Source organism: Gopherus evgoodei, unplaced genomic scaffold (genome assembly GCF_007399415.2).
Source record: "Gopherus evgoodei ecotype Sinaloan lineage unplaced genomic scaffold, rGopEvg1_v1.p scaffold_33_arrow_ctg1, whole genome shotgun sequence".
NCBI lineage: Eukaryota > Metazoa > Chordata > Testudines > Testudinidae > Gopherus > Gopherus evgoodei.
Window position 1 is genome coordinate 550,657 of NW_022060005.1, and position 22,560 is coordinate 573,216.

General features: G+C 44.8%; 1 protein-coding gene across 1 annotated transcript; it reads right to left on the minus strand.

Moving 5' to 3' along the window:
• Nucleotides 1–19,953: 19,953 nt before the first annotated feature.
• On the minus strand, nucleotides 19,954–20,901 carry LOC115641069 (olfactory receptor 5V1-like). Its single transcript, XM_030544181.1, has one exon. The coding sequence runs from the start codon at nucleotides 20,884–20,886 to the stop codon at nucleotides 19,954–19,956; it is 933 nt and encodes a 310-aa protein (XP_030400041.1). The 5' UTR covers nucleotides 20,887–20,901.
• Nucleotides 20,902–22,560: the final 1,659 nt, after the last annotated feature.

Here is a 22,560-nt window from a genome sequence, read left to right on the forward strand (position 1 = left end):
GCCGACTGATGGCATGCATTCCAATTTTAGCACCAGACCACCTTGCCTCTGAATACATCAGTAGGAAGAGATACTTCTCCATGCTGTTTCATCCTCTTGTGGATCACCAGGGACGTTTCAAAGACATCAATGCAGGCTGGCCTGTAAAGGTGCATGACGCATGCATCTTCAGGAACAGGGGTCTGTACAGAAAGACTTTCTTTCCAGACCACAGGTTTACAGTGGGGGATGTGGAAATGCCCATAGCAATCCCAGGAGACCCGGCTTACACTTTACAGCCCTGGCTCATGACACCTAACACAGGGCACCTGGACAGCAGCAAGGAACATTTTAACAACGGGCTGAACAGGTGCCACATTGTAGTTGAATGTGCCTTTGGCTGTTTGAAAGCTCACTGGAGGTGTTTAAGTGGCAGGCTAGACCTTACTGAGGATGATATTCCAGCCATGGTCATAGCTGCGTGCTGCACTTTGTGTGAATCTAAGTGTGATATGAGGCAGAGCGCTTGGCTGCACAGTTTTGAACAGCCAGATGCTAGGGCTGCCAGAGGAGCCCAGAGAGCTGCTATTGACAGAGAGGCTTTAACAATGAGGGGCTGTAACACGTCTGCTTTGGAGTTGCTTCCCGGTTGCATCCATGTACACTTTTGAGGCCCTAGATCCATGCAACACAATGTTTTAGGAACCTGTTCCCTAGAGTGAATTGATTGCTGTACACTTCTATAGAACACGGAATGAAAATGTTGTGCCATTAAATACCTTAGCCTTTATTTATTGTTAAAAAGGGTAAAACCTCACAACTGTGTGTAGCTCCAGCTATCATTGTGCTAGTTCTGAGAGGAGGTGGAGTGATGGGAAAAACTCAAAAGTGCTGTGGAATGAAAAGGAATGTGTGGGCGTAGAGGGGGGTAGAGTTGGCAAAGAATTGTGCATCTGCTGCAGAGGCGCTTGAACTCGGATCTGCTCAGCCTGTAGCTGTACCAGAGACTTGAGCAATCTGTCTGATCCTCCATAACTTTTATGATCCGTTCTGTTGCTTGCCTAGCAAAAGCAGCATTATCTTTTCTGTTCTGCCTTTTGGCTTCCCAGCACTCTTTCCGTTCCCTGGTCTTTCTCTCTTCTTGGCTGCACCTAAGTTTTTTTCTTATCTGCCGCAGCTGGTTCATGGGGGTGTGTGAGGGTTCCCTCCTCACTCTGTACTCTAGGGTACAGATGTGGGGACCCTCATGAAAGACCCTCTAAGCTTATTTCTACCAGCTTAGGTTAAAAACTCCCCAAGGTGCAATTTCTCTCATATACCTTGGATTAAGTAATGCTGCTGTGATTTAAACAAACATTTAGGGAGGGCCATTTGGAGCCCTACCTTCCCCGAATATCCTCCCAAACCCCTACAACCCATTTCCTGGGGAGGCTTGAGAATATATCCTCACCAATTGGTACAGGTGAACACAGAACCAAACCCTTGGATCTTAAAACAATGAAAAATTAATCAGGTTCCTAAAAGAAGAATTTTAATTAAAGAAAAGGTGAAAGAATCACCTCTGTAAAATCGGGATGTACTTATACTTAAAAAGTACTTATACTTTACAGAATAACAAAAGACTCGAGAACAGAGAGGATCTCCTCTCTAGGAAAAAACCTTAAAGTTACAAATCCAGGGATAAACCTCCCTCTTGACAAGGAAAATGACAAGCCAAAATAAAAGTAAGCTAACACATTTCCTTTTTATTACTTACTAATTCTAACTGATTTGGATTGCTTGCCTTCTTGATCTCCAGCACGCACAAAGAACAGACAGAAAGAACAGACAGAACAAAGCCTTTTCCCACTCCCCAAATGTGAAAGTATCTTGTCCCTTTATTGGTCCTACAGGTCACTTGCAGCTGCAACTGAATAGACCACTCTCCCCATATACTGATCCGATCCAACAACTCAGCGGTCATCCAAGTGGGTCACTTGCAGCTGCAACTGAATAGACCCCTCTCCCCATATACTGATCTGATCCAACAACTCAGCGGTCATCCAAGTGGGAGCACATTTGTGTGATAGCCAGTCATGCTCACCTGGGAGGCCAGCAAACAGGAAATGAGATTTAAAATTCCTGGGTCTTACAAGGGGGAGTCCCCTGCTAACCTCTGTGCTTAAGGTGACCTATCTATAAGATGGGGATAATAATATATTTTCATGATGCTATTGGGGTGTGGTGAGTTGCTGTGAGGATTGAACAGTTGATATTTGTCCAGGATGGGTAACTGAACCAGGTGAAATTTTAACTCTGTGGGGAAAAAAACCCAACAACACATGTGAAGGTATATCAAGAGTAACACATGAAGTCAGCCAACCAGCCAGATACCTAGATAGTGATTTCAGTGAAGTAACAGAGTTACACCAGCTGAGGATCTAGCCCAATGGGGTCACAGCAAAAATAAATCCACTGAAGTCTATAGTCTAAAGCTCAATATTTGAATAACTTTCTGTATGGCTAGATTTTTCTCTCACTCACCCCATGTGTACAATTATAGTGGGTGTAGGTCTCCACTCACTCATCCCAATGTAAATCAGGGATAATCCCTTTGCACTCAGTGGGACTGATTCTCCTGGGGCTCATCTTGGTGTTAATCAGGAGTGACTCCACCGAAGTCAATGGACCATATTCTCCTCTCATCCAGGTGTAAATGAAGAGCAACTCCACTGAACACCATGAGCTTTGATTCTCCTCAACGCAACAGTGTGAATTAGGAGTAACTAATGAATCAGTGGATCCAAATTTATTCTCACTCATGCTGGTGCAAAATCAAGAGGAAATCAAGCAAAGGGACTTCAGTTATATTGAACAAGAATAAGACGTTAACCCCTTTCTGCCCCCAGCCCACCTCCCCAAAAATAACTGATGTGTGAACTTCAAAGAATTTCTTCATTCTGGAATCAAGATGTTACATTTCAATTTGCTGACCCAAAACTGAATGTTTTGTGTAGATTTGGGCTGGGTTGACATTGATCTTTGTATCTGTCAGAGTCGCCACGGTAGCCCATGGGAACTGCAGTTCCAAATCCCTCGTTTTCTTTCTGCTTGTAATGAGGCGGTGTGGCTCCCCTCCTCATCCGGGAGGGTCGAGCCCCATCACTCATCCATAGGGGAGGGGCCTCGAAGCAGAAGTCCCGCTCCCCAGAGAGTCAAGCGACGACCTGGAAGAATAAAAGCTGGCCCTCAGCCCTCAGTTGGAGCCCAGCCACCGTCAGGAGCAGACCTGTCCGCGGGAGCTCCTGACTGGGAACCTGCTGAGGCCACAGATCGGTGTCCGGACTGGCCAGAACCTCCCCTCTACAACGAGGAGCTGCCGGAGCTGCCCCGCGCCCACTACGACGAGGAGTGGCCGGAGCCACCCCGCACCCGCTATGACGAGGAGCTGCCGGAGCTGCCCCGTGCCCACTACGATGAGGAGTGGCCGGAGCCACCCCGCGCCCGCTACGATGAGGAGCTGCCGGAGCTGCCCCGTGCCCACTACGATGAGGAGTGGCCGGAGCCACCCCATGCCCGCTACGACGAGGAGCTGCCGGAGCTGCCCCATGCCCACTACGATGAGGAGTGGCCGGAGCCACCCCGCGCCCGCTACGATGAGGAGCTGCCGGAGCTGCCCCGTGCCCACTACGATGAGGAGTGGCCGGAGCCACCCCGTGCCCGCTACGGCGAGGAGCTGCCGGAGCTGCCCCGCGCCCACTACGACGAGGAGTGGCCGGAGCTGCCCAGCGCCCACTATGATGAGGAGTGGCCGGAGCTGCCCCGCCCTTGTTGCGGCCCCGAGGACCCCCAGAACAGCCCTGGCCGGACTTCCCAGAAGAGCTGCCGGACCTGCCACCCAGCCCTGGCTGGGAGGAACTGATGTGGCGGGACATCCCTGAAGCTGATCCCACCAACCAGGTAGGCTCGGAGGGGGATACTGGAAGTAGCCCGGGAGCAGCCGACCCGAGTCAGGCTGCAGACCTCCCGATACCCATGGCAGTGAGTTGCGGTCAGGATCCCTACTGACCACCTGCAGCGGTGATCACCACTACTAGGGCCCCGGGCTGGAACGCAGTGGAGTGGGTGGGCCTGCGTTCCCCCTGCCACCCATAGCCGGGTGGCAGAATCCCCTCCCCCTGGCCTGAGGAGGCCATTAGGCCTACTGTGTGTTTGCCTAACCCTGACGCAAGAGGATCTGAGCCTCTATAACTGTGTTTGGTGCCCCGCCTGAACCAAGGGCTGGGCCCCCTCTGACTTTGCCACTGCTCTGCCCTGCTCCAAAGGGCCAGAGCTGTTATAACTGTGTTTGGTGCCCGCCCGAACCAAGAGCTAGGCCCCCACTGACTTTGCCACTGCTCTGGCCCGCTCCAAAGGGCCAGAGCTGCTATAACTGTGTAACTGATGCCCTGCCCGAACCAAGGGCTGGGCCCCTTTGCCTGTGCCACTGCTCGGCCCTGTCGCAAAGGGCCCGAGCCACCCGCACTCCTGCCAGCCTGCCCTGAACCAAAGGGCCGGAGCTGGGATAACTGTGTATTGTTGCTCAGCCTTGCAGCAGGCGGCCTGAGCTCCTAATTATCTGCGTGTTGGTGCCCACTCAAATCCAGGGTCGGGCCCCCGTTGACTGTACCACTGCCCGGTCCTATCCTTAGGGACCGACTATCCACGCGGTGGGTGACAGTCCCGAGACCCAGACCCACAGATGACGAGTTGAGGCCGGTGTGGCCCCCCTCCTCATCCGGGAGGGTTGAGCCCTGGCGAGTCTCGCGTACACAGCTCCATGGGCCTTCCTCTCTGGACAGACTACATCTCCCATGGTGCACAGTGGTCTCTCCCTGTGGCTGAGCTGCTGTAGTGAATCATGGGGCATGTGTGGAGAAAGAAATCCATAACTTTACCCTTTGTTCAACGCTTGATAGATATGGCCTGGTTCTGTGCTCACTCACACCTTTGTAAATTAAGAGTAACTCCACTGAAGTCAATGGGTATGATTCTCCTCTCATTCACCGCAGGGTAAATCAGGAATAATTTCATTGGCATCACTGGGGATGATTCTCCTCTCACTCAGCTGATTGTAAGTTAGGCATAACTCCTCTAGAGTCATTAAGAATGACCATACTGGGTCAGACCAATGGTCCATCTAGACCAATATCCTGTCTTCCAAAAGTGGCCAATGTCAGGTGCTCAGAGGGAATGAACAGAAGAGGACAATCATTGAGTGATCCACTCTCAGATTCTGGCAGTCAGAGGTTTAGGGACACACAGGGCAGGGGGTTGTGTCCCTGACCATCTTTGTTAATAGCCATTGATAGACCTACCCTCTATGTCCTTACCTAATTACTTTTTGAATCCAGTTATATTTTGGTCTTCACAACATCCGCTAGCAATGAGTTCCACAGGTTGACTGTGGGGTTGTGTGAAATACTTCCTTATGTTTGTTTTAAACCTGCTGCCTATTAATTTCATTGTGTGACCCCTGGTTCTTTATTATGTGAAGGGGTAAATAACACTTCCCTATTCACTTTCTCTGTATCATTCATGATTTTATAGACCTCTATCATATCCCCACTTAGTCATCTCTTTTCTAAGCTGAACAACCTGAGTCTTTTTAATCACTTCTCATATGGAAGCTGTTCCCTAATCATTTTTGTTGCTCTTCTCTGCACACTTTCCTATTATATATATTTCAGATGAGGCAACACAAACTGCACATAGTGTTCAAGGTTTGGGCATACCATGGATTTATATACTGGCTTTATGATATTTTCTGTTTTATTATCTGTCCCTTTCTTAATGATTCCCAACATTCTGTTAGCTTTTTTGACTGCCGCTGCACATTGAGCAGATGTTTTCAGAAATTTATTCTCAATGACTCCAAGATCTCTTTTTGAAGTGGTAACAGCTAATTTAGACTCCACCATGTTTTATGTACAGCTGGGATTATTTTTTTCAGTGTGTATTACTTTCCACTTATCAACATCGAATTTCATCTGCCATTGTATTTACCATTCACCCAGTTTTTTGAGATCCCTTTGTAAGTCTTTACAGCCAGCTTTGGACTTAACTATCTTGCATAATTTTGTATTGTCTGTAATCTTTGCCTCCTCACTGCTTGCCACTCTTTTTAGATAATTTATGAATATATTGAACAGTGCTGGTTCCAGTACAGATCCCCGGGGACCCCGCTATCTACCGCTCTCTACTGTGAAAATTGACCATTTATTCCTTCTCTTTTTTTCCTGTCTTTTAACCAGTTACTGATCCATGAGAGGATCTTCCCTCTTATCTCATGAATGCTTACTTTGCTTAAGAGCCTTGGCTGAGGAACCTTGCCAAAGTTTTTCTGGCAGTCGAAGTACACTGTGTCCACTGGATCACCCTTGTTCACATGCTTGTTGACCCCTCAGAGAATTCTAATTGGTTAGTGAGGCATGATTTCCCTTTACAAAAGCCATGTTGGCTTCCCCAACATATTGTGTTCATCTATGTGTCTGATGATTCTATAATGTGTGTGTGAGATGTTGGTCCAATAAAAGATATAACCTAACCCACCTTTTTTCCTCTAATATCCTGGGACCGACATGGCTACAACAACATTGCTTACATCTGATATTTCTGTTTTTTTCTATAGTTTCAACCAATTTTGCCTGGTACTGACATTAGACTTACTGCCTGTAATTGCCAGAATCTCCGCTGGAGACTTTTATAAAATTTGGCATTACATTTGCTACCCTCCAGTCATCTGGTACAGAGGCTGATTTAAGGGATAGGTTACATACCATAGAAATTCTGAATTTCATATCTGAGTTCCTTCAGAACTCTTGGATGAATACCGTCCTCTCCAGTTAATGTTTTGATTTGATCCAAAACCTCCTCTCTTAACACCTCAATCTGGAACAGTTCCTCAGATTTGTCATAAAAATGAATGGCTCAAGTGTAGGAATCTCCCTCATATCCTCTGCAGTGAAGACAGATGTAAAGAATTCATTTAGCTTCTCTGTAATTCTCTTGTCTTCCTTCAATGCTCCTTTATCATGTTGATTGCCCCAATCGTTGTTTGGCAGGCTTCTTGTTTCTGTTGTACTTAAAAAAATGCTGTTAGTTTTTGTGTCTTTAGCTAGTTGCCCTTCATATTTTTTCTTGGCTTGCTTTAATATACTTTTACACATGACTTGCCAGAGTTTTTGCTCCTTTCTATCTTCCTCAGTAAGTTTTGACTTCCAATTTTTAAAGGATTCCTTTTTGCCTCTAATCACTTGTTTTACTCTGCTGTTTTAGCCATGGTGTTGGTTTTGTGTGTGTGTATACATTTAGTTTGAGCCTCTGTTATGTTTTTGACTAATCTCCATTCATTTTGCAGCGATTTTACCCTTGTGACTGTTCCTTTTAATTTCCATTTAACTAGATTCATCATTTTTTTTGTGTTTAGTTGCCCTTTTTGAAGTTAATTCTACTGTGGTGGAATTCGTTGGCGTTTTCCCCCTACAAGGATATGAAATTTAATTACATTATGGTCACTGTTTCCAAGGGATGATTCTCTTCTCACTCACCCATTAACATAACAGATCTGCTATTGATAATTAGTACTAAATTTCTCTTGTCTACCCACCTCTTTTTGACCTTGAGCTTTCTACCTCTCCCACATGCAAAACACTCCTAGACAATATTCACTTCAAACTTCCTATCTGTTCATTCAAACACATATAATCTGTTTCACAGTGGCATCATTCAGGAGTAAGCCACTGAAATCAGCAAAAACAATGAGGTGTCCTTCTGGCACTGTAGCGAGGCGGTGGGATACCCCACAGCCCCGCCTAGGGATGGACCTCCCCTAACACCCACATGGGCGGAGTCACTGGGTCCTGCGCCTACCCCTTGCACGTTACCCCGGGGAGGACTGGCTGAGCTTACCCCTGTTCGCTACTCCAAGGAGGACTGGCTGAGCCTACCCCTTGCTCGTTACCCCGAGGAGGAGCCGAGCCTGCCTCTCGCCAGCTTCCCCGAGAAGCAGCTGAGCCTACCATCCGCTACTTACCCAGAGGAACTGAGGGTGTTTGAGACGGCCAGTGACGCTACCATGACTCAGGTACCCTATGAGGGGGAACGTGGAAGTAGCCTGGGGGCAGCCGACCCCAGTCTGGCTGCAGCACTGCCAGAGTCTATGTCAATGTGTTGCGGCCAGGATCCCCACTGACAGCAGCGAGTTTATGCCACTGCTAGGGCCCCGAGCTGGGACGCAGTGGAGAGGGAGGGCTTGCATCCCGCCTGTCACCTACTCCTTGAGTGGCAGACTCCCCCTTTTCCCTGGCCTGGAGAGGCTAGGACCTCCTGCTATGTGAACTATTGACTCAGCCCCTGTTTAAAGGCCTGAGTCCTTGACTATTTGCTTGCTGCACCACCCTGACCTAGGACCTGGGCTGCTATTGAACTATTGACTCGGCCCCTGCCCAAGGGCCTGAGTCTCTGACTGTTTGTTTGCTGCCCCGCCCTGACCTAGGGCCTGGACTGCTATTTGAACTACTGACCCAGCCTCTGCTTAAGGGCCTGAGTCCCTGACTATTTGCTTGCTGCCCCGCTCAGACCTAGGGCCTGGGCCACCATTTGACTATTGACTCAGCCCCCGCTCCAAGGGCCTGAGCCCCTAACCAAGTGTACGTTACTCCCCACGACCACAGGGTCGATGGCCTGCAAACTAGAGCGAGGCGGTGGTATACCCCACGGCCCCACTGAGGGACAGTGTACACTACACAGGCCTTGTCTACACTGCAAAGTTGCAGCACTGGTGAGGGGGTTACAGTGCTGCAACTTAGGATGTGTACACACCTGCAGGGCATTACCAGCGCTGCAACTCCCTGTTTGCAGCGCTGGCCGTACACCCGGTCGTGCCTCAAGTGTAGAGGATCCAGAGCTGGATCACCAACGCTGGTCATCAGGTGTAGACACTCACCAGCGTTTTTGTTGACCTCCGTGGAATAAGCAGGTATCCCCGCTGTGTGCTCTGGCATTCCCCGACCCCCCCTCGAAGCAGGTCTCCTTCCCTGCAGTTTGCTCTGGCGTTCCCCGACCCCCCCTCCAAGCAGGTCTCCTTCCCCGCGGTGTGCTCTGGCGTTCCCCGACCCCCCCTCCAAGCAGGTCTCCTTCCCCGCGGTGTGCTCTGGCGTTCCCCGACCCCCCCCCTCCAAGCAGGTCTCCTTCCCCGTGGTGTGCTCTGGCATTCCCCGACCCCCCCTCCAAGCAGGTCTCCTTCCCCGCGGTGTGCAACAGCGCTGCAGCGTGGCCACATCTAACACCACTTGCAGCGCTGGTTGCTGTAAGTGTGGCCACTCTGCAGCGCTGGCCCTATACAGCTGTACTAATACAGCTGTAACAACCAGCGCTGCAAAATTGTAGATGTAGACATACCCAAAGCCGCACCACAGGCACCTTAGAGACTAACAGCACTAAGGACAGTTGGCAAGAAAATGTTTTGGAAATGGACGACATCCACCTTGATAGCATTGGCTTTGTTAGGACTACAAAAGTAATTTTCCCTCTCTTAATATTCACCCCTTCTTGTCAACTCTTCAGAATAAGCCACTTCCACTTTAATTGAATTGACCTCATTAGCACTGAACCTCCAGTTGGTAAGGCAACTCCCATCTTTTCATGTGTTGCAATATATATACTGCTTACTGTATTTTTCACTGCATGCATCTAATGAAGTGGGTTCTAGCCCACGAAAGCTTATGCCCAAATAAATTTGTTAGGCCTTGGCTACACTGGCGCTTTACAGCGCTGCAACTTTCTCACTCAGGGGTGTGAAAAAACACCTCCCTGAGCGCAGCAAGTTACAGCGCTGCAAAGCACCAGTGTAAACAGTGTCCCAGCGCTGGGAGCGCGGCTCCCAGCACTGTAAGCTAATCCCCACGGGGAGGTGGAGTACCTGCAGCACTGGGAGAGCTCTCACCCAGCGCTGGCGTGGCGACCACACTCGCACTTCAAAGCGCTGCCGCAGGAGCGCTCCCGTGGCAGCACTTTGAAGTTGCAAGTCTAGCCATACCCTAAGTCTCTAAGGTGCCACAAGGATTCCTCATTTTTGCTGATACAGACTAACACAGCTACCACTCTGAAACCGCTGAAATCAGTGTATGTCTTCCAGGAGTTAGTTTGGCCTGATGTTTCTCTCATTGTCATTTCTGTGCCTAGTTATGATAATATGAAAAATAAACAGAGCTCTGATTTTGCCTTCTGTAAGCAGCATACTTCCCATGATGGGACCTCAGTGACCTTTCCCCAAAGGCCCTTTAAAGCACACATTGTATTAATAGGTCTCCTTTTAGCAACCTAGGCAGTCTGCACCAGTGAAGAATCAGGGAGATTATGCATCTTCCATCCCAGGTATGCTTCATGGACTCTATAGCTGAATAACTTATGTGTTTGTTCCCACAGCCACTCAGTGAAAGACACACAAGCACATCTTTCTGATTTTCAGATTGGCTGCCATCAGCTTCTTTACATAACACCATAAAGGTGGAGAATGGATGGGGTTTGTGTGGATGTGTGAGATGTGGGTGTGTGACATGTCAGTGACTTACATAGGGGTGTATCTGTTTGTATCTGAGTGAGCAAGAAGGGGTCTCTGTGGGCCAGTAAGATTTTGAGGTTTATCGATTCATAGATTCCAGGGTCAGAAGGGACCATCGTAATCATCTAGTCTCACCTCTTGTGGAACAAAAGTGTGCATCAACTCTCAGAAATTCACTTCATTTACAGTCACATAAATATGGAATGAGTGAATTCCCATTCTCTTTTTGAACTTGTGATTTTTCTCATTCTGTCCAATGACTTTATCTTATTTCTGTACAGTTCTAATTCCTGTTAGAACTCCTTCTGTTACTCTTGTTAATTGTCTAGATGCTGCTGCTAATTAATCTGATTTGGCATATTTTTTGAACAATCACTGCATTAATAAAGAGCTTATCTATCTATCTACTTGTCTAGATAATTGTCTAAATGCATGTGATGGTCTCTCTATCTTGCTCCTTCCTCAGAAGCAGTTGTTACTGGCCGCTGCTGGAGAAAGGATGCTGGGTTACATTGATTACTGGTCTGATCCAGTATGGCAGTTCCTCTGTCCCTATATTCCTATCACTGTCTGTCTGTTTTCTGCTTCTCTCTCTCTATCATTCCCTCTATTTTCTCTCTCTGTGTGTCTCTTCCCCTTTCTGGCTGCGGTTTTCAAATCTCCCCAAAGTATTTGGATGTCTAATTCCCAATTAAAATTAATGGTATTTGGATATCTAAATATTTTTTTGTGGCTTTGAGTACATCTCTAGGCTTTAATACTATGCAGAGCATCACCATAATACCTAGTGATTTAATGAAATTATACAATTAGATAGACAGATTCCAAGCTCATCACCTTTTAGGAAAGGCTGAGCACCAGAGCTGGTTGAAAAAAGTTGCATCAAAACATTTTTTAGTGAACAAGAGGAAACATCCCCCCTCCCCGAAATGTTGTCCAAATGTGTCCTTTTTTTTCCAAGCAGCACTAGTTAGCACCTTACATGACTGGATCATCTAGTCAATATTGCTCTTTAATTAGGTCAAATTTGCATTTTAGGTGAATATAATAAGGACACTAGTTACTATTATGGCATGTGGGAGTGAGTTCTATTCCACGCTCTGTCTGTCTCTATCTGTTTTCAGACTCGTTACAGTAATGTTGGTCCCAAGATACGAGAGCGATGAGTTGGGTGAGGCAATATCTTTTATTGGACCAACTTGTGTTGATGGCAAGTACAAGTTTTCGAGCTTCACAGAGCTCTTCTTCAGGTGTGGGGAAGAAAAGCAGAGTGTCTGAGCTAAATACAAGTTAGGACAGATTTTTAAGTGTAAGGAATTCACACATGTTATAGGAGACCATTTAAAATTGAGTTGGCAGTTAAGGATTAGTAGGCAGTAGGATGTGTTACAAACTGTTGTAATAAGCCATAAAACCACTGTTTCTGTGGTGTCCATTTTTTTTTGTGTCCAGCAGAGTTATCCATTTAAGTTCCCAGGCTCTCCTTTTTAAGGTGTCATGCAGGGTTTTCTTTGAGGGTGAGGACAGACAGCTCGGAAATGGAGTGATTGTTTTGTGAAAAGTGTTCATTCATGGGTTTTATCCTTTATCATTTTTCTGTGTCAGTTCAATCAAGAGCATTGTAATTGTTTGGTTCACCCACATAGTTGTTGTTTGGACATTTGATGCACTGGATGAGGTACACCATATGTTGTGATAGGTGTGTATAGCACCCATGAATCTTGAAAGGTGTGTTGTGGGGAATATTGATCATCGTAGCAGTGGGGATAAGTTTTCAGGTTTTGCATCTGTTATTCTGGCAGGGTCTGGTGCTGCTTTAAGTTGGTGTGTCCTGGTCTGTGGCGAACTTGCTTTCTATGATGAGCTTGATGAGGTTGAGGAGGGGTTGTTTGAAGGCCATGACAGCCTAACCCTCAATTGTTCACTTCATTTTAAGTGGTTTCCCAAAACATGTGTTTACCCCTTATGCTTAACAATCTGTCTCAACTTGTATTTACCCCAGACACTCTTTCCTTCCCCACACCCGAAGAAGAACTCTGTGAAGCTTGAAAGCTTGTGGCTTCCACCAACACAAATTGGTCCATCAAAAGATATTACCTCACCTACCTAGTCTCTGTCTGTCTGTCTGTAATCATATCTTCATCGCTTATCAAAATGATGTGTGAGGTGTAAAGATATTATAAAGTTAAGCAAACAGATTCCATGAAGTCAGTTTTTAATCTTTTTGAAAGTTTTCTTTCTCCCTCTCTCTTCAGACTGGCTCCAGGAAGGACATGGACAATCAAACTACTGTGAGTGAATTCTTTCTCATGGGAGTCTCCAGGAATCAGAAACTGCAGATTTTACACTTTGTGGTCTTTCTGGCTATTTACCTAGCTGCTCTCATGGGGAATCTTCTCATCACCACAACCATAAGTCTTCACCACCACCTGCACACTCCAATATACTTCTTCCTGAAAAGCCTATCCTTCTTGGATATTTGCTTCATTTCAGTCACCATCCCCAAGTCCTTCATCAACTCCCTCATGAACAGCTGGACTATTTCTTTCCAAGGATGTGTAGCTCAATTGTTTTTATTTCTTTCATTCATAGAGAGAGAGCTTTTGTTCCTCACCATTATGGCTTATGACCTTTACATTGCCATCTGCAACCCTCTGAATTATACAGTAATTGTGAACAAGACAGCATGCCGCAAGCTAGCATGTGGATCATGGCTGGGTGGTGGTATCTATTCTGCTTTGAACACTGCTAGCACATTTTCACTACCCTTCTGTGGGTCCCTTATCAACCAGTTCTTTTGCGATATTCTCCCATTACTGAAACTGTCTTGCTCCCATCCTAACGTCGGTGAGACTGTCCTGATTGCATTTGGTGTATGTGTAGCTTTATGCTGCTTTGCTTTCATAACCATGTCTTATATTCACATTTTCTCTGCTGTGCTAAAAATCCCTTCAGTGGAGGGGTGTCACAAAGCTTTCTCCACCTGCCTGCCTCACCTCACAGTTGTCCTGTTATTCCTTGGTACCGGCATCTTTTCATACATGATGCCAACTTCTGCCTCTGCATTCGAACAGTACCTGGTGGCTGTGTTTTATTCTGTGGTGCCCCCATTGATTAATCCCATCATCTATAGTTTGAGAAACCAGGAGATAAAAATAGCTCTTGGAAGAGTTTTAAGGAAGATTCTCCTTCAGAAGAAAGCCCTTTCTGAGGACATTTTATTTTGCCAGGCTGGCAGCATGGCCTAGTAGCCAGAACACTGGTATGGGAATCAGCAAACTTGAGTTCTATTCCTGGCTCTACTGGTGGATGACCCTGTGCCTCTGTTTCCTCACCTTTAAAATGGGAATAATGATACTGACGGAGAAGGTCAGTGAAAAATGCTGCATAAGAGCAAGGTCTTATTATTATCATCCATTCTCCCATTTTCTGTTTCTCTCTTAGCTTTCTTTTAATGTTATGGATAAGACGTCAGAACTCTGTAAACTCCCCAGTGGGAAAAATGTAATAGAGATGAGACCAAACAATAAACACCACAAAGGGATGGGAAATGGTAAAGCTCTAAACGGCCACCAGCAGAAGTGGAGACTATTTCATTGCATAAATCTAGCAGGATTTTAAAAAGTCCCTAATCATGTTAGGGCCCAGATTTATAAAGGTATTTAGTCATCTAGACCCTGATTTGAGAAGGTAATTAGGTATTGCTGTTCTCAGCAACTAATTGACACAAGTAGCTTATATTGCCATCAGAAGTATAATTATGGTCACCTGGAATACCACACATGGAGAGAGGGCAGGTCCAGACTTTAGTGTGGTCATGGAAAGAGTCAAATATGGCCACAGATATGTGTGGATGAAATAAGATAAGTGTATAGAAGATCTGAATATTTGTTCTGGAACTTGGGTGTGCCAGCTTCCCGAGACAGCGTAGACTGAACCAGGACCTTCCTTCTGATGTGCTCCACTGACTGATTTCTTCTATCTTTGTTTTCCTTGAGTGTTAGGAGTATGCCACCAATCCTGATGGTCATTTCGCTATTTGTATGTTTTTATTGTCTGATTACATTAACCTGGCTGTTGAGTAAATCTCTTATCTCTATCTGTGGGTCTTATCAGTACCATACTCAACAACAGTTATCTGTGTAGCCACCTAAGGAAGAACCTGTGAAAATAAATAAATTCTAGAGTTACAATAATTGGCCAGGGTACAATGGTCTGCAGTTTACTGGAGTTCTGTTAACGGTAACACTGGCAACACAGGGGAAGACAATACGCTAGATTCTCAGATATGGCAAATCATTGAAGTTGGTCCATTAAAGATATTATCCCACCCACCTTGTCTCTCTAATATCCTGTGACTGACATGGGTACAACAACACAGCAAACAGCCCTCGTTGGTCAGTTTCCAGGATTATGTCTTCCTCCTGCTTCTCCAACTTCCATCATCATCACCAACCTCACTGGGTGATGGGATAATCCAGTGGTTAGAACAGTGACTTGGGAGACCCAGGATCAGTTCTCTGCTCTGGCACAGAGTTTTTATCCAAGTCACCTACAGTGAGATTTTAAAAGTTATTTAGGCACCTAAAGAAGTAAATAGTCACCTGATCAGGTTTTCAGAAGAGCCCAAGAAATCAATGGAAGGTGACTAAGTACTTTTGAAAAATCTATTGATTTAAAATGGGCGTTATGTGCCTAGATACTTTTGAAAATCTGATTAGGTGCCTATCTACATCTTTAGGTATTTTTACTCTTCTTACTCTTAATCTCTGTGGCCAGATTTACAAAGGTATTTAGGTTCCTAACGATGCAGAGCAGTGCCTAGTGAAATTTACAAAGGTGTCTGTGCAGCTTAGGTGCCTAACTCCCATTGAAAGTAAATAACTTTTAAAATCTGCCTTTCTATGTCTCAGTTCCTCATCTGAAACATGGGGATAATTGTCCTTCTCTACCCCACAGATGTTGTTAGAATAAAAGCAACCTAACTGTTAAAAAAAATCAGAAGGCAAACAAGAAGAAATCTAAAAATATTATTATTCTTTCCAAAATCTCATGAATTTTAAGCAAAGCTCATGATTCTTTTGGAGCCTGATCCATGAATTGTAAAGACTTGTGATTGGCAATAGTGGTAACTTAGCTACTTCTTTACTGTTGTGTTATGCCACACTGTGGCTACCCATTTTTAATCCTCTGTAGGATAGGATCTGGAAATGAACCTGAGGGAGTTAGGCACATGAATCTCAGTGAAATCAGCCATAATTATTAGAATCTATATGCTATCACAGGTGAGATTTTCAAAAGCACCGAAATGAGCTAGGAGGATAAGTTTTATTGAAAGACAATGGGGCTTATACTTCCAATGCACTTAGGCACTTGATAAATGTTACCCTGTCCTACTTTGCTTCCATGGAAACAATGGGACTTTTGCCTCTGATTTCAATGGGAACAGGATCAAGACCCTATGGGTACATCTGCATGGCAAAAACAAAACAAAACAAAATGCAGCCGTGAGTCTCAGAGCCTACGTCTACAGACTCAGGCTTCCGGGGCTTGTGCTATGGTGCTAAATATAGCCACGTAGCCATTTCCTCCTGGGCTGGAGCTCAGACTCTAACACCCAGGAAGGGGGATGGGTTTCAGAGCCTAAGCAGGAACAGATGCACAGCTATTTTTAGTAGCGTATTGGACTTGGGTAGCATCGCTTTAAATAGTTTGTGGGCACACTAGTGGTGCTCACTTTGTTCTCTGTTTCGGAAGTCACTAGAATCCAGCTGGAACAGAATCATGTGCATGTAACTAGGTCTTGCATGGTGTTTATAATTAGTAGACATGGCTATTTGGAGTTCACCATGCCTGTTTGGTCCTTTTATATTACACCTGTATAAAGAACAAAAGACACAACACAAAAAAAATCACAACTCTCTCTCTAATCATATAGTGAGAGACATGGACCCCGCCTTCATTCCACAAATCATGCCAGTCCTGATTACTCATTTCTAACATGTTCCAACATGCACCTTCATGTTTTCTCCCAAGCAACCCTTCAACGAAGGGAGGAGTCCCCCACCCACAAAGCCATTGTCCTCCCTCAGATCCCTTCCTTACATGCTCCCTGCCATGACACTTAAAAAAGCACTTGACAATGGTTAGACAACTGGTTTGCTGTGGCAGCTCTTTCTCATGTTGATCAGAATTGTCTCGTTGTTTCACATGTCTAATAATAAGCTAGGCAGAATTCTATTTTTTTTTAATAATTTTGATGGCTATGATCAGTGATTGATTAAAATAAGTTAGATTTTTAAATTTATGTGATATTGAGTAAAATTATGGGAGCATAAGACAATAATTATTTAACGACAGTAGATGTTGAGCTTCAAAAAGCTAAAATTTTATCACCATTGAAACAAACATTGTCTATATTAGAGGTCAAAATATACAAAGTAAATAACTTTACAATAAACTCTAAGAAATTCTCAAGCTGCATTTTTCCTCCTTTGCTTAGCTGTAAATTTTGATTATCATCAATGGAAATATTTTTTGTTTGATTTGTATGTGTTCAGTGAAATCAATGTTTACTGACATTTACCAATGAAATTCTAATCGTTCTAAGCCTAGTCTTAAGATATGTCTACACCACACTATAAACCTGGGCTCAGATTCAGGTTTCAGCCCAGCCCAGACCCAGCTCCTGGAAGTGCTACAGGAAGGTGGATCAGAGCCTTAGCCGCACTGAGATGCAAGTCCAAGTCCTGTCATTTTTCAGTGTTCATGCAGCTCAAGCCTCAGTCCTGAGTCAGGAGGTCTGCATGGTGCGGTATGGACACGTTATCATGACTGTGAAACCTGGTTCCAACAATTGCAAACCCAGGCTTACAATGCAGTGTGGGTCCTGAAGCAGGCTTGGAAGAGCTGAGTCCACAAGCCTGGGTCCCACAGACCTGGGTTTCCAATGGGTGTAGTCATACCATTAGATTGGACACTCTGCAGGGCAGGGAATGTCCCTTTGAGATAGGGTCCTGGCCTACAGGAACTAATCATCATCCTAATACTGCAACCACTGTTGTAATTTCTGATACAGTGACTACTACAACTTTTCCTACGACTACTGAAGATGAAGGTGGTGCTAAACTAACAAAAAGTATGGCTGAAATTCCCTTGATGTCCCACCCTCACCCTCTGCTACCCCCAGTGCCCATTACATAGAATAGCCGCCCCTTCCCCACCCCCACCCTCTGCTGCCCCATTGCCCATTGTGCAGGCTAGACACCTCTTTCTCTTGTTAGTGCTGCGGAGAGTTGTTAAGGCTGCTTAGCTGTTCCAGCTGCTCAGTGCTGCTGTTCTTGGAGCTCCGGTGTCAGCTGCACAAGCAGAGGACACAGACTGCCTGTTCAGGAGACCTCAATTACTCATAATGAAAGACCTCAGGTCCAGTTGGGTGGTGAAGGCCCTCAACCAGGTTTATTGTTGACAAAGCCCAGCACTAGCGCCCTGGCTCAATGGTTACTAATTCACTAGCACATATATGCCTGTGACAATGGTACTGGCTCAGTCAGGACACCATGGTCCTGTCCCCTAGGCCAACTCAAAGATGCCCCTCCTGGAACATCTCCTTTTATACATCAGTACAAACAAGTTATGTTTTACACTCCAGATGTTAGTTACCACCCTTGTCCTTGTACTTGCTAGTTCAAACAAAATATCCTCACCCATTATCCTGTCATTCCCTCTTTTTCTAATGAGTGGTTGGTGTGTTCTTGTACCATTTCTAAAAAATGTCTTTACATAGTTACTTGAGAGATCTCTGTATTTTTGTACCATCCTCTCTGATCAGGAATGGGCTTACCTGGTTAGCTGTCATCTGTGTGCATTGCTATTTTGCCAAAGCCAGGCCTACTCTGGTTCCCAGCCTTTGATTCATACTGGTTCTCATGCATAGGACTCCAGCAAGGCCTACAACCACCAGCATCCATTATACATTGTGCCTCCTTATCAATGGTGCCATCTTACAACCAGTATAAACCCCTCTTTGCCATTTGTTACTGTTCTTTGCCATTTCATTTACTGATCAATTTACATGTTACCTTGGGTTCTTTCAACCCAAAGCTCTTGGTAACTTTACTCTGTGCAAGGAGGTATCAGGAAATAAATCAGGAGAGACACAGCCTTCTGATCTATAGATGGCTGGCACAAACAGGACAACACAAGAGTGCTTTTACTTAAAGCTAAACTTTATTAGTCTCAAGCACTTACATACATCCGCAACAAGATTAGTAAAACACCCCCAACCCTTAATAATTAACAAAACTGAGTGTAGCTCTCGAGTGGCACAGTGGCAGCCCGTCTGCCGATGGGGAACACAAGATGCATCCAGAGGGAGAGACCAGTCTCAAGCTTTTCCCCCTTATTTATACATTAGGAATTAAAGAAACCTTGTTAAGTAAGCAGTTTTAATGATCGAGCAAGAGGTTCCTTTTGATTATTGATTAACCAGGTGTGGGTCTTTCCAGAGCCTGCAGCCTTGAGACCCCAATAAACATTCCTGAGGGTACATCCTGCTCTTTTCAAAGGCATGTATCAGCAACTTTAACACAATTCTTATCAGGAAGAACGTGGGGTCAAGCTGCCCTTTCGGTGGCACCCTAAAACCCCTTCCCCTCCTGCCTTGGTCAAGCTGAGACTTGCTTTTAACAGCTTGCTGACTAGGGTGTCTTTAATAATAAGCCACAGTGGTTTCACGCATATTACTGGTTTGCCAAAGTCTCCCCGTGCATACAGGGATTTGTAAATAAAGCTTTTTTTTTCCTTTTCAATTCTCTGTGTCTTTTTTGTTCTCTGTTGTGTGAGATGAGCTGATGAGTTGTTTTTTATTGATTTTGTTTTGTTTTATTTTATTTTTTGTTTTGTTATTATTGGAGGAGACCAAACATTTTGAAACAGAAAAAAAATCTTAAAAAATGGTCTTTCATAAATGTGTGGTGTGAGTGTGTAAAAAGTTATGGACATTTTAATTTTGTAGGTTTTTTTTTGCAATTAGTTTTATGATATAAACATTTTCTTGAAATTGTTTGTTTGTTTTTTAACCTGAGTTTCAGTAAATGAAAAATTGTGCTAACCATTTTGAGAATTATTTTGAATACAATTTCACTTAAATATTGTTAAAAAAACCTTATCGTTAGCAATTCAGTACAATGTTTAATCAAAAAAGACAAATAGGACCATTTCAATGTTCAAACTGAAAACAATGTCTAGATTTTTATGGTATATTGTTGTAAATTTTATTTTTTTTTCATGTTTTCACCAATTCTACTGAACATAGATGGGAAAACACAAAGGAGAGAACTTTAGCCCTCAGATAATATTGAGAAGCCTCCTGGAGAGGAAATTTGCCCCTTTCATTGCAAACACAATTTCCCCATGAAAACTTTTCTCAGAGCCCCCTTCACATCCTTGTTCCTCAGGGTGTAGATCAGTGGATTCATCATGGGGGTTACTATGCTGTAAAGCACCGAGATCAGTCTGTCATTGTCCAGCGAGTAGCTGGAGATGGGCCGGACGTAAGTGAAGATGGAGCTTCCATAGTACAGCAGGACGATGGTCAGGTGGGACACGCAAGTGGAGAAAGCTTTGAGTCTTCCTTCTGTGGAGCGTATCTTCAGGATGGTGGAGATGATGTAGACATAAGACAGGACTATGCACAGGAATGGGGTCCACCCAATGAAGACCCCGATGGTGAGCAGGATAATCTCATTGAGGGAGGTGTCCCCACAGGAGAGTTTGAGGAGGGGTGGGATGTCACAGAAGAAGTAGTTGAGCTGGTTGGCCCCACAGAAAGGCAGCCGGAAGGTGAAAAATGTGTGCACCACAGAGTTGAGGAAGCCGCTGGCCCAGCAGGCACCAGCTAGCTCAAGGCAGAGAGCTTTCCTCATGATAACCAAGTAGTGCAAGGGGTTGCATATCGCCACATAGCGGTCATAAGCCATCACAGCCAGGAGGATGCACTCTGTGCCCACAAAGGAGAGGAAAAAATAGAGCTGCATGATGCATCCTGCATAGCTGATCCTCTTCCTCTCTGCCAACAGGTGCACCAACATCTGGGGGACGTTGGTGGTGGTGTAGCAGATGTCCAGGAAAGAGAGGTTTCCCAGGAAGAAGTACATAGGGTTGCGGAGCTGGGGATCTGTGCAGACAATCACAATGATGGAGATGTTCCCCACCAGAGTGCAGAGGTAGGTGACCAAGAAGACACTAAAGAGCAAGAACTGCAGCTGCTGGAGGTTGGAGAACCCCATGATGATGAATTCAGTCGGGGCAGTTTCATTTGACATTTCTTCAGAGCTGAGAGGGATGACTCTAAAGAGAATAAGTGTAAGGAATGAAGCTAAGGTTTTCAAAGCCACCTAAAGGATTTGGATGTCTAGTCCTAATTACAGTTTGTGGGAACTGGGCATCTAAATCTCTTAGGTGACTTTTGGAAATCTCAGATTTAGGTTGTTTGTGAACTAGGACAGAAAATTTTAGGGGATAATTTCATCTTAAATTGTGCAATATAAAGGTAAGAAAGTGTATCTGTGTCTCTTCATGTGTATGTTTTTGTTTGACTGAATGATTGTGTTTGTTACTGTATCTGGTTGTGTGTGTGTCTGTGAGTTTTATTTTGTATATTTGATTGTGTGTGTTGTGTATGTTGGTCATTGTGCATATGATTGCCATAGTGTCTATTTTCAATTATCTATATATATATGGTTGTGCTGTGTGTGGTGTTGTTGTATGTGATTGTGTATGTGATTCTATGTGACTGTGGTAGTGTCTGTGTTCAATTGTGTATGTATACAGTTATGAATGTTTGCTGATTTGTATTTAGGTGTTTGTGTGTTCAGTTGTGTGTGCTTTTGTGTTATTCTGGTAGCATCTGCACATGTGTGTTTCAGTGTGTATGTATATGTGTATGAGGTTTAGGTTGGACATTAGGAAAAACTTGTTCACTAGGAGGGTGGTGAAGCATTGGAATGGGTTACCGAGGGAGGTTGTGGAATCTCCTTCCTTGGAGGTTTTTAAAGTCAGACTTGACAAAGCCGTGGCTGGGATGATTTAATTGGGAATTGGTCCTGCTTTGAGCAGGGAGTTGGACTAGATGACCTCGTGAAGTCCCTTCCAAGCCTGATATTTTATGATTCTATGATATGAATGCGTGCGTTATCTGTGTATGTTTTTCTGTATGTATTTGTGGTAGTGAAAGTGTGTGTGTTTAATTGTTTGTGCGTGTGCAAGTGCAGTAGCGTATATGTATGGTTTCTGTGTCTGTATATGTTTGAGCGTGTCTGTGCTCTTGGGTGCTTAGCTATTTCTACTCAATACAAATTTGGGCTGCAGACTTAAATTAATCATTGATTGAGGAGAGGATAAACCCTATCTATAGCGCTGTGAGGAGAGAATGCTGTTTCAGTTCTGGTCAGGTCAATACAATAGGAATCCTATATAAGAAAATTCCCCTCTATACAACTCTGGTACTAAATTAATAAAGCTCCACAAAGTTCTCCCATCACTGGTGTGTTTCATACCAACCTTTCCCACTGTCACCTCCATGCATTTTCTAAGCCACCTCCCAGCCAACCAGCACACACCATTTCCTCATCTATATCCCATCTGGGCCCATACCCAGGTACATCACTAAATAGGACACATATAAACCTAATAACACTTTTCAGCTGTAGAAGAATCAACTAGTCCCCCTTATCTCCTGCTAATCACTCACTCACTCCTATCTAATTTATCTATCGTCATCATCATGGCTAGATTAGTCTTTCTTTCTTGGGTGTCTATCTGTCTCTTGCTCTCTTTCTATGTCCTTCCTGACTGTGGCCACCCCCCACTCTCTCCTCCTCACCTAACTGATATTCCTCTCCCACCCTGCCATAAAGCACACAAGCCCAAAGACTTTCATACTGCTGCTGAGGTCTTATCTGCATGGACACTTAGTGACGGGTGTAAATCTACCCCAC